Consider the following 12,654-nt stretch of genomic DNA (forward strand, 5'->3'; position numbering starts at 1 on the left):
TGCCAACACTGTTGGAGTAGTGGAGTACAGCTAGGAACTGGCTACTGATGCTCCAGGTAGATTCTTAGCAAAGTCTTTGTGGAAGTATGGGGAGCATCACAGAATATCTGCATGGGTTGGTCAAAATGTCCTTTTCTAAAGGTTACATTTCTCAAATATATGTATCCTGGTCCCCAAACATTCTATCCTGGGGATAACTTTGTCACAAGGACAAGAAGTAAGGTAAAATCACCCACATGGGGCCACAGACATCCCCCCCTCTTTACTTTATACAAAACTAAAAAGAAAAGTCTTGTTTAGATGTGCATTTTATTTGGTTGCCTGGGCTAATATTTTTGGCAAATGATGCCAACTATTGCTTTTACATAATCAATAATGGTACTAAATTGCTGTAAGCATTAAAAATTTATTTACATTACTAAAAATGCAAGACTGCAAAATTACTGCAGAAGTGAAGACTAATTTATAGAGAAAACGTCTAGAGCAACCCATGGGGTTAAGGCTAACCTCCTTTCAAAACTCATTTTATTAGGGATAGAACAGGGAAGGATTTGAACCTCAGTGAGGTTTTTATTGCAGCCTGTGTCCTGTTAGTGACAGAAAGTCAGAGGAGAATGAAGTGATGGCAAGTTTACACAATGGAGACAGAGAAAGCAACATAAGACATTTTAGTTAGAGGCTTAATCGGGTTTTTAATGCTGATTATTCATTCTTGTATTGGGGATCACCATTCCCCTCATTTCATCTCCTGGATTCAAAGGGTTGTCAATAGCACTCACAGTAAGGGAAAATCTCCCCAGGGGAGTCACAGACAGCAATATAAATCTAATAGGGCTTCTTAACCTTCCCTGCACTTTATTCTGTTATGTATCAATAGGTGAAAAAAAAAACAGTTAAAACCCAATGAGATAACTGCAATTGCTAAGTTGAAAAAATACTAGTAGGCTTACTGACTTCTTCCTAAATTGGCCATAGTGAACATGTGAACATGATATTCATTACATTGGGAGCTCCTTCAGGAGAAGAAAACAGTGTGAGATTTAAAGCTCACTGGGGTCAATTTACTAAAATTGGAAAGTGCAAAATATGGTGCAGCTCTGCATAGAAACCAATCAGTTCCTTTTTTTTTTTGTCAAAGCTTAGTTGAACAAGCTGAAGTTAGAAGCTGATTGGCTACTATGCACTTCTGCACCAGACTTTGCACTCTACACTCTTATTAAACAATCCCACTGTATGATTCTCCGTGACAATTATATATATATATATATATATATATATATATATATATATATATAAAGGTAGTTGGGGGTTTAGAATAGAGAACATTGTAAGATCTTCCCATTAAAGTAGGTTTTTTCACACATTTAAAAACTTAAATGTCTGAACATACCCGCAGTTAATGCTTTTAAGCTTACCCTGAAACATAGTTTGCCAATTGTTAATGTATACATCTGGGAAAAAAATAAAAAAAAATGTGCCATACATCTCTGTAATGCATGTTCATTTCGGCATTTCTGGTCTCTTGAAAAATGCTGCAAATACCTATTGATCTGCCAGAAATCCAGTGATCTCCTAACATCCTTTTTGGGTTGACAACCCTGCCACTGCTGCACTGATATCCTAAGTAGTGGCAATAGCCTTGCCAGACTACAAAAACCTCCTGCTCTCCCCATCTGCATAACATGATGTTGGGGTGTATTCTAAAGTAAAGCAGGGAAGAACTCAGACAAGACTGACTCATCACACAGGATATCAATGTAGCATTGAGGAGCGTGGAGCACTGGCAAGAATAAAAGGTATTTTTGCACTTGCAGTATTTTTATCGTGACAAAACATAGGAAAATATGCATGCATTTCAGGGATATATTGAATACGTTTTTTTCCCCCCTCAAACATAACCTTCATGGAAATAGAACTCCTAGCATGATAGGAACTAGTTGTGCATTCTGTGACACCTAGCTTCTTTAAAATTGAATTGTCACTGAGAGTTGACTTCAATTATAATAAAACAAATAGAACAATAGTCAAATGAATACTAACATATTTACATTCTAAGCACCTATGAAATTGCTTGTATACTATATAATTTTCAGTATTCTAGAAGAACAAACTAACATGTATCTCTTATCACGATCAAGTTTTACAAAACCTTAGAATTTATCATTCATTTCAGCTGTTATCTTTATTAGATTTACATAAAAATACAGTTTAAGCCAAACAACCCTAATTTTTAAGCATTGATTTTGATTAACACATTAAATGTGGCACAAAAATGCTGGCAGACGATTTAGGTCTGGTGAGAATATAGAATGAATATTTCCATTTGAGTAAGAACCTCCATCCATCTGCTACAAAACTCCGATTGTATCAAAGGGTTCCTTACTTTACTGGCTCCCACGATTCACGCTCAAAGCCCCTGTGAATTGATTGTGCAATTGAGGATTCCATGAGGTCGACATATCTGACAACAAGTGGAGCAAACAGGTCTTGGAGATGTTTGTGGAATTTTCCATTGCATAAATTATCTAGAATTATAAGCATATCAGAATGCTGTTAATTGAAAAGCATGCTTAATTCACAAAACAGCACAGAATATGGGCGCTGCACAGAAATGGATTTAGCAAGTTTTTTTTTTTTGCTTTTTTTAAAACATAAAATCACATTCTGGCACATTGTAAATTAGAAAACAAATACAACAAATTCAATCTTCTTTTGCAAAAGCAAACCTGTATTTTGATTTAATGTCACCAGAGGGACTGAATATTTAGGGGATATACTATTTCTGAGAAGAAAAAAATATGCATTGCCGAGATTTCACAAACATAAATCTAAACTTAAAAAAAAAAAAAAAGTTAAACTTCGCTTTGTATAAATCATGAAAAGTATTTCTTTTTTTTTTTTTAAATGCCACCAATGTACTAAGAACTTTAATTTGAATTGATGAATTGATACCAGCCTTTCACAATCTCCTATACTGCAGCACTTGGACTTGGAGAGGAAAAAGCAGCACTGGGAGCCAATCAGTTATGCTGCATGCAAATGTGCTGACAACAAATATGTAGATAGAAGAAAAGCAGAATGAACAAAGTAATGATCTTATTGGTCTGCTGCTGCTCGTTAACTGTCCAATAGGCTGACTGGGGGTGGACAGAGGAAACTAGTTTATCCCTTCTGCAGTCTATAACTTTAACAGAGAAAGTAAAATCATCCATCATGCAGTAAGCAAAACCTTTTGCAGGTAAACAGCTCCCATATATGTATTTAATTGTTTGCCTACAGTTGTTTAATTTGCAGAATTGTACTTCCTGGTTAAACTGACAAATTAATTCCAATCAACTTTGCATTTGACATTCTGGGTGCTAAGTGGATGGGGGGGGGGGGGGGTTTCTCAGTTACAGTCATATGGTTGTCCCAGTGTCAAAGGAGAAAATCGCTGGGAGGAGACTAAACTAATTGCATAACCAGGAAATAATGTTTCTGGGTGAGGGGGGTGGGGTACACAATGCCCCCAATGTTCACATTGGCGTCAATTGATGTCATAGGTAATTACACCTGGCTACAGAATAAAACAGGATAGTCATTTTTAAAGCAGAACTATAGGCAAAACTTTTTTTGGATAGAGTAGGGGAGGGTTTTAACCCCTGCCAGATTTTTTTGCCTTCTGTGTCCAGTTGGGGAGATTTACCTTTACTTCCGGTCCCCTAGCAAAAACAAGAAGTGAAAGTAAATCCCCCGTATTACTGTTCTAGTGTACAGGACAAATAGAGATGGTGAATCTCCCTAACATCTGCCCAAAATTAATATATATAAAAATAAAAAGTTTTGCCCCTAGTTATACTTTAAGTTACATAATAAATGATGGAAAAATACACATTATTGTATTTTACATTTTTTTTTTTTTTTTTTGTTCATACAGTTCAGGATGATCTAAAGCAAAGTAGCCATAATGAAACATTTACACTAAATGATGCTGCAAGACTTGTTGTAATTGTAGTGCAAAGATTACATTTGTATTGTTTATATTTCTAATAGAACACTATGCAGTGCGGTGGACAAGCTGTATTACCTCCTAATGATTTGAAGTGTCTAAGGTCCCATAGAAGAAAAACCCACAACAACATAAAAATAAATTCTTTCTTTTTTCTTTCTTTAGCTTTCCTCACAAAGTTTATGAAAGATAAATTGGGAGTTTGTTTTCTATCTTTGTTGACTTTGGAGACATTAATGACATGGGGGTCAGCAGGAGGAACCAGTGTGTGCAACGGGCACTGACGTGACTCCTGGAAGTGTCAGTTTTCATGCATACTTTAGGACAGCCTTTTTTAACCAGATTGCCCAGGCATCCTGGGGTGCCTGGAGGCTTCTTCAGGGGTGCCTGGAGGCTTCTTCAGGGGTGCCTTTGCAAAATGCCTAAAATTGATCAACAATTGTATACAAGCCAGCAGGTGGATCAAGCAAGCCTTTTAGTTACACAAAGCCATGGTTTTCATTATGTACCATTACAGCTTTCTAGACACTGGCATCCTAACACCCAATGACATCATTAGTTACTGAGGAGAATGTCTGTTGCCTCCACAGCATCCTTGTTTGATCCTCCTATGCCTCTCTCCCTCAGCACTGGGGTGACATTAGCTGACTGATGGAGAGAAATTGAGGGAGAAGAGGAACATCGGAATACTAGTCAGTACCAGCGTATTTGCTTTGTAAGAATAAATCACCTCTAACTTTGTGTGTCCTATGTGTGGATGTTGCTGTATTATGTAAAGCTACTAGAATAGTTTTTTAGATTTTAGAAAGGGATGCCTCGAGATTGTCTATAATTTTAAAGGGTGCCTTGACTGAAAAAAGGTTGAGAAACACTGATTTAGGAGATTATCTCTAATAGACACAGGGGTGTACAGCAGGATTAATTTCAGGAAAGTTAAAATGTATAATGATTGCATTTTAATTAGCAGATTAAATGAATAAGGACAGTAGGTGAGCATTTAAGCTTTAAGATATTAAACATTATTAAAATCAGCTTTTTTATACTCCATTTATTAAATGTTAAGTAGGGGCTTTACATCATTAGGGTCCACTAGAGGATGACCTAAACCCAATTACTTAAAATATTATCAAAACTTTACAATGGTAATATAATTTCAACAGATGTTGTCTAATGCCCCATACACACGTGCAGATTATCTGCAGACTTTTGTCTGCAGACTTACCAAAACCATATAATATGAGGTCAAACCTAAACACTTTCAATTTGTATGCAATCCGGCAGGCCCTTGCACTACATAGAAAAGGTAAGTCTGCAGACAAAAGTCTGCAGATAATCTGCACGTGTGTACGGGGCATAAGATTATTAAATCTTCAGATTTTATTTAAAGATCATTTGCTATGAAGGTCCTTGTTCAGGCCCTTCCTATTAGGGGATAAAAACTGAAACTGTCTTCAGCACAATGGTCCTTCTCACTCTGTTACAGGCCCCCCGGTAAGACTATAAGTGGCTGAGTTGACACAGGCATAGTCCACTTGCTAATATCAGTAGACCAATCTGAGCCATGATTTGCAGCCACAGCTGGAGCGAGAGCATGTAGACCAAAAAAAAAAAGTCTGGAAGAAATTAGCAGCATGGAGATGGAAAGAATGGTAAAAACAGTGAGTTAGGGTTTAGATCTACTTTAAAAATTGCATTGACTTTGCACTGGTTCCAGCTATACTACTTATCTTGGTACTAAAAGTGATTGGAGGCTCTGAATTTAGTCTCAGGCCTGGTTCACACCTATGCAGGTTGCAGTTTGCATATTGTAGGTGCATTTTGTGTTTTTCAATATACATTTTTGGAACCAAAAACCAGAAAAAAAGTCCACGGCCCTTTTAAAAAAATGCACAGATGTGAGCGCGACCCATAAGAAATAATGTTAAATAGACTGTAGTGTGTTTCTGCAAAAATGAAAATGCACTAAAAAATGTATAGGTGTGTACCAGGTCTTAGGATTCACCACCAATGATGTCACAATGCTTTCTGAATCCCAGAAACCTTAGGCCTGGTTCACACTTGACACATAGACTTCAGGGGATCAAAAACGTGTATTCATATCAGCAAAATGCACCTGGAATATGCAAACTGCAACCTACATAAGTGAGAACCAGGCCCTAGTTAGTACAGTCCCTTGGCTTTATCTACTAGCAGTGCATTGCATTCTTTTAGACCTGGTTCACATCTATGCATTTTTTAGTGCATTTTCCGTTTTGCAGAAACACACTACAGTCCATTTAACATGGTTTCCTATGGGTCACGTCACATCTGTGTGTTTTATAAAAAAGGGCCAGGAACTTTTTTCTGGTTTTTGGTTCCATAGACTTCAATTAATCAAAAACGCGTATTGAAAAATGCAAAATGCACCTGGAATATGCAAACTGCAACCTGCATAGGTGTGAACAAGGCTTTAAGGTAGATTTATAAATATTTATCTGGGACAAAAGCACAATTACATGCAGTCATTTTGTAATCATTTTTTATCTTGACAAACATTTTACATAAGAAACAATAAAAGTGAGATGGTAAGTAAATCAGAATACAAAAAAAAAACAAAAAACAAAACAAACTAAAGCCACAGATGTGTTTTACTTTTAAATCAGTTATATTTTTCCAGTATGTAATGCAAGGCATAATTTAACAAATCATTTAAATTAGACATATTTCAGGGGAAAAAAGAAATGGTTTTGAAAATTGGCTTCTGATACTTTCAAGACAGCAGGCAAAAGGCAGCAAATTATCTTTAGATTAGCAGATGGCTTACTTCTTAGTGCAGCAAATACTACCCTTTCCTTTCAGTCTAGCAGATGGAGTTGCTTAGGAGAGAGGAGGATTCTTTATATCGAATCCAATAATTTGAGGTCGCTGTTAGAGGCCATCGCACACACACGCATAATTGGACAATTTACAGTTTTCTCTATTTACTGCACAGTTGAAAAAAAAAATGATTCAGACTAGTGATATTAACATGTATTTAGAAACTTGAAATGCACTCAAACCAAATTGTCTGTAACCTTACTGGCTAAAATGTGAAAAAAAAATTCTGTAGCTAACAAAACATGTTCTCTATTTATCTTGATCTCTCTTATTTAATTTAATTGTAATTTAGAACAGTGAATTAATAGATTTGATAAACAAGATTAATGGCTTGTACACAGCTTATTAAAATAACTGCATGACCAAGTTTTGGTAATTTCCATGGTATTTTTAAAATAGTTGCATACAACTGTATATACTTATCGTGTTTCTGCAAAAATAAGCCCGGGTCTTATATTCATTTTGGTACCAAAAGACACAGTAGGGTTTTTTTTTCGGGGTAGGTCTTATCTGTAATGTGCTGTCTTCTCTCCCTCCCTGCCTGTCAGGAATCCCCTGTGTGTACCTAGTAAAAGTGGTTGTAAAATCCTAGCATCCACTCTATTACTGTTTTATATACAGGGAGTGCAGAATTATTAGGCAAATTAGTATTTTTGAGGATTAATTTTATTATTGAACAACAACCATGTTCTCAATGAACCCAAAAAACTAATTAATATCAAAGCTGACTATTTTTGGAAGTAGTTTTTAGTTTGTTTTTAGTTTTAGCTATTTTAGGGGGATATCTGTGTGTGCAGGTGACTATTACTGTGCATAATTATTAGGCAACTTCACAAAAATCAAATATACAGTATACCCATTTCAATTATTTATTTTTACCAGTGAAACCAATATAACATCTCAACATTCACAAATATACATTTCTGACATTCAAAAACAAAACAAAAACAAATCAGTGACCAATATAGCCACCTTTCTTTGCAAGGACACTCAAAAGCCTGCCATCCATGGATTCTGTCAGTGTTTTGATCTGTTCACCATCAACATTGCGTGCAGCAGCAACCACAGCCTCCCAGACACTGTTCAGAGAGGTGTACTGTTTTCCCTCCTTGTAAATCTCACATTTAATGATGGACCACAGGTTCTCAATGGGGTTCAGATCAGGTGAACAAGGAGGCCATGTCATTAGCTTTTCTTCTTTTATACCCTTTCTTGCCAGCCACGCTGTGGAGTACTTGGACGCGTGTGATGGAGCATTGTCCTGCATGAAAATCATGTTTTTCTTGAAGGATGCAGACTTCTTCCTGTACCACTGCTTGAAGAAGGTGTCTTCCAGAAACTGGCAGTAGGACTGGGAGTTGAGCTTGACTCCATCCTCAACCCGAAAAGGCCCCACAAGCTCATCTTTGATGATACCAGCCCAAACCAGTACTCCACCTCCACCTTGCTGGCATCTGAGTCAGACTGGAGCTCTCTGCCCTTTACCAATCCAGCCACGGGCCCATCAATCTGGCCCATCAAGACTCACTCTCATTTCATCAGTCCATAAAACCTTTGAAAAATCAGTCTTGAGATATTTCTTGGCCCAGTCTTGACGTTTCAGCTTGTGTGTCTTGTTCAGTGGTGGTCGTCTTTCAGCCTTTCTTACCTTGGCCATGTCTCTGAGTATTGCACACCTTGTGCTTTTGGGCACTCCAGTGATGTTGCAGCTCTGAAATATGGCCAAACTGGTGGCAAGTGGCATCTTGGCAGCTGCATGCTTGACTTTTCTCAGTTCATGGGCTGTTATTTTGCGCCTTGGTTTTTCCACACGCTTCTTGCGACCCTGTTGACTATTTTGAATGAAATGCTTGATTGTTCGATGATCACGCTTCAGAAGCTTTGCAATTTTAAGAGTGCTGCATCCCTCTGCAAGATATCTCACTATTTTTGACTTTTCTGAGCCTGTCAAGTCCTTCTTTTGACCCATTTTGCCCAAGGAAAGGAAGTTGCCTAATAATTATGCACACCTGATATAAGGTGTTGATGTCATTAGGCCACACCCCTTCTCATTACAGAGATGCACATCACCTAATATGCTTAATTGGTAGTAGGCTTTCGAGCCTATACAGCTTGGAGTAAGACAACATGCATAAAGAGGATGATGTGGTCAAAATACTCATTTGCCTAATAATTCTGCACTCCCTGTAATGTCCAGTGGGTTTCTGTAATCTAATTGTGTGAAATACCTTTGGTACAGCGCCTCTTGGAGCTCAGTTAATCTCCTGCTTTTCTCCCCCGCTGACAGCTGGTGGTCACGGAAACACCAGCAGAGGAAGGAGAGAGCCAAGATACATTAATGTGTGTGATACCGACAGCGGCCAGCAGAGGGAGGAGAGAGCTGAGATACAGGAATGTGCGTGATACCGACAACAGCCAGCAGAGAGAGGAGAGAGCTGTCATACAGGAATGTGCGCGATATCGACAGCGGCCAGCAGAGGGAGGAGAGAGCTGAGATCCAGGAATGTGTGCGATACCGACAGCGGCCAGCAGAGGGAGGGGAGAGCTGAGATACAGGAATGTACGCGATACCGACAGCGGCCAGCAGAGTGAGGAGAGAGCCGAGATACAGGAACGTGTGCTTCCGTGACCCGCTCTGAACACTGCAGATGGGAGGGGCTGAGATCCCCCTCTGACAGCTATGAGAAGAGAAGGACAGCAGAGTGGGACATCATCTGAGCACTGAGCGGCGCTGTGCTGAAGGTATTTCACACAATTCGATTACAGAAACACATACTGGACATTATATAAAACAGTAATATAGTGGATGCTAGGATTTTACAAACACTAAATTAGGGCTTATTTTTAGGGTAGGTCTTATTTTCGGGGAAACATGGCAAATATGCAGTTTTGGCTTAAACATATAATGCTACTATTTTTGCAGTTTCCAAGCAGCACTAAGTAAAATTCAACCCGTGCATAGTAAATAAAGTCTGAACAAGTACAAAGAATAGTGTGTTGCCTTACAACCTGTATAAGTGAGATATTTGCATACTTAAGGTTAGCCTATCTCAAACTGATATTTTAGACGTCTTTGATAACGCCCAAGGGGAGGGTGAAACGCGTTGACGCAATTTCCGGTCTACGACCCTTTGGCACGTCACTTCCGGGATGGTGGAACGCACGCCGGGACCAAGGCTTACCCGAGCGCACACCGCAACCAGGAAGGAGCGATAGACCTGCCTTACATGTTATTACCTGCTCGATTTCGCTCTACTAAATGTGAGTGATATTCTTTTAAATATTCCAATAAAAGATTGTTAAACGGGATTACACTATTTCAAGTGATGATTGGCACCGTTCACACACAGCACTGGAGTTATGGCATGATGCTGCACATTTTTCTGAGCACTTAATGCACTTTTGGTGAATTGCTATATGGACACTTGCTGATTTTATTATTTACTGGACTATCCAAGTTCTTTTGCATTTTTGCACTATAATTTTATATGGACACGTCTCAATTTTTATTCAACACTCTATGATATTTATTGTTGAATCACTATATTTGGATGTATGCACTTGGTTTGCAAACAGCTAAATGCTTGACAAAATATTTGTAATGCCAATTTTCTAATAAATATATCAATGCTAGAAACTATACAAATTCCTGAACTTTTCTGATTGAATAGGGAAGGAACATAATCTCACTGATAAGGTCATCTTTGTAATTTCTTCTCTGGTCAGCGAGATCCATTATACAGATCTTCCAAATGGTGCTGATTGGCTTACAGTTCTGACACTTTCTTTCCTAGCCTAAATGCAGCTATACAGAGGGTTACAGGAGACCAGTGCAAAGATAGCTTAAGGAACTATTTAAAACACATTTAGGCATTTTTAATGTACACATGATTGGATTAAATAAGGTTCATTTATATCTACGAACACTTTAAATAAATTAAATCCTCAGTGGGGAGAGTGTGAATGTCTTAGAAATTGAATTATTAAGAGGTAGAACATTTATCTGGGTGATTCAACTAGAATTAGCTGCTGAAGCTTATTTAAATTATATTATCTCTACATGCTCATTCAGCACATTTTAACCTTTTTTGAGTCTCCAACTCCTCCATTCCAGGCATTTTATAATAAACACTAATTAAGGGGGTCTTCTTTGAGCCCCTGAAACACTGGTTGGTTTTCTGTCTAATTAAATAATTAATTTGGACCCTGAAGATTTGGCGTGGCAAACTGTTCCTCTCCAATGGAGTGATTCAATTCGGCAGCATCAATCCAGAATACAAAATACAAAAATATCAGTTTTGAAAAAAAAAAAAAAGATCCTTTAATTATAAAACGTTTTTTTTTTAAAAGCTTATGAATTCAAATCAAATCAATGATACATTGAAGAAAAAAAACACCACAACATCACCTAGCAAGTAAGAGTTAAGAAAGAGAAATAATAGTGTACATACAGTCAGAGCGAAGGAAATCGTTTATTAGCTGGAACAAAGGAAAGCTGTCCCAAGTGTCTGGCGGCTGCACCTCCAACGCTGCATCCATGTCCACCGCAAAGAGCGAGAGGAATGTCTCTGCATGTTCTACCATAAGGTCTGACCACCAAGCAAATGCCTTTAGATTTGGTAGAGGGAAAGTGAAGAAGAAATCAGTGAAACTGAACAAACTTTAAATCGTTTTTTTTTTTTTTCTACCCAGGGCTCTCACAATGCAAAATATTCAGAATTCATAAGAAAATTGTCATTGTAAAAAGGACAGTAAGGGAAAACCAGGCTATGGCTGAACATTAAAAAAGAAATCCTGTTCTCTTTACAATGACACTAGGGTTGCCTGAGGTCATGCTCAGAGTTCAAGGTTCAATCATATCATTCTGTAGTCTAGAAATTTAGGAGTTTAACTTGAGTTTCTTCACTGAATTGCCTTTTTATCCTTTTCTTTCCCTCCACAAATTCTGAAGATAACTAGTAGTCCCTGATTGCCTTACGTTTGGAAATCCATCATAATATTTGGACTAGCTAGTTGAAAGTCGTCATTTTAAAATAACATCAGAGATATTTTGGGTACATTTCAAATGCAAAAATTGAACATTTCATTTTGTAGAAATGAACATACTCCAGTGAAGTAACTCAATATCATGCTCATGGGAAATTCAACTAAAAAAAATATAGGTTGTTGTACCAGAGTGCCATTCACATCATACAGTGCAGAGATGTGAATGTGTTGGAGACGCATGCGTGTTTTGTTATTGTAACTGAGTATGGCATGCAGAATGAGTGATAGTTCTCCTTGGTTCATATTCATTTGTCTGGCAGCCAGACTTTGTTGAAGTGTTAAGGTATAGCACATCCTTGAAATTCTGATAGGACCAAAAAATTATTCAGCACAGTACTTCATCTTTGGCTCCACACTAGCAGGCCTGAGACATAACTTGTGTAGCTAGGTAACCAAAGTAAAAAAAAAAAAAAAAAAATCGAAAAACAGAGAAAAAAACCTAAAGTTTTTAGCAGGGTGAAGTCTGTCTATCAGACATCTTTAAAAATGTTTGCTATACATTTAAAATAAACATTTATGTTTTTACCTGAATATTGCCAGGAAAAAATAAGTAAAGATTATTACCTATATGTAATGTGATCACTTACCTTATAAAAATATCTACTATTGTCTATCTATTCAATAATTAAATTGCAGAGTAGGTCACAGAAGTTGCAGTAGTCAAAGGAAAATATACTACCCACTGGTCTAATGTCACCTTAAAGTGGACCTGAACTTGAAGAGCGAAGTATTTTATTCTGAACATCCATAAATGTTAAATAGTA

General features: G+C 37.6%; 1 protein-coding gene across 7 annotated transcripts in view; it reads right to left on the minus strand.

Annotated features, from left to right (window-relative positions):
- Window positions 1-12,654, minus strand: part of CADPS (calcium dependent secretion activator) — a 706,678-nt gene that overhangs the window by 156,256 nt on the left and 537,768 nt on the right. For all 7 annotated transcript variants that reach the window (XM_082264950.1, XM_082264948.1, XM_082264947.1 and 4 more), the window contains 2 exons: window positions 11,296-11,452; window positions 2,384-2,525 (listed from right to left, as the gene is read on the minus strand). In XM_082264950.1, the coding sequence (XP_082121076.1) occupies window positions 2,384-2,525; window positions 11,296-11,452 (299 nt within the window). The remainder of the gene's footprint in view (window positions 1-2,383; window positions 2,526-11,295; window positions 11,453-12,654) is intronic.

This window comes from Pelophylax lessonae (genome assembly GCF_965119305.1).
Source record: "Pelophylax lessonae genome assembly, chromosome: 8".
NCBI lineage: Eukaryota > Metazoa > Chordata > Amphibia > Anura > Ranidae > Pelophylax > Pelophylax lessonae.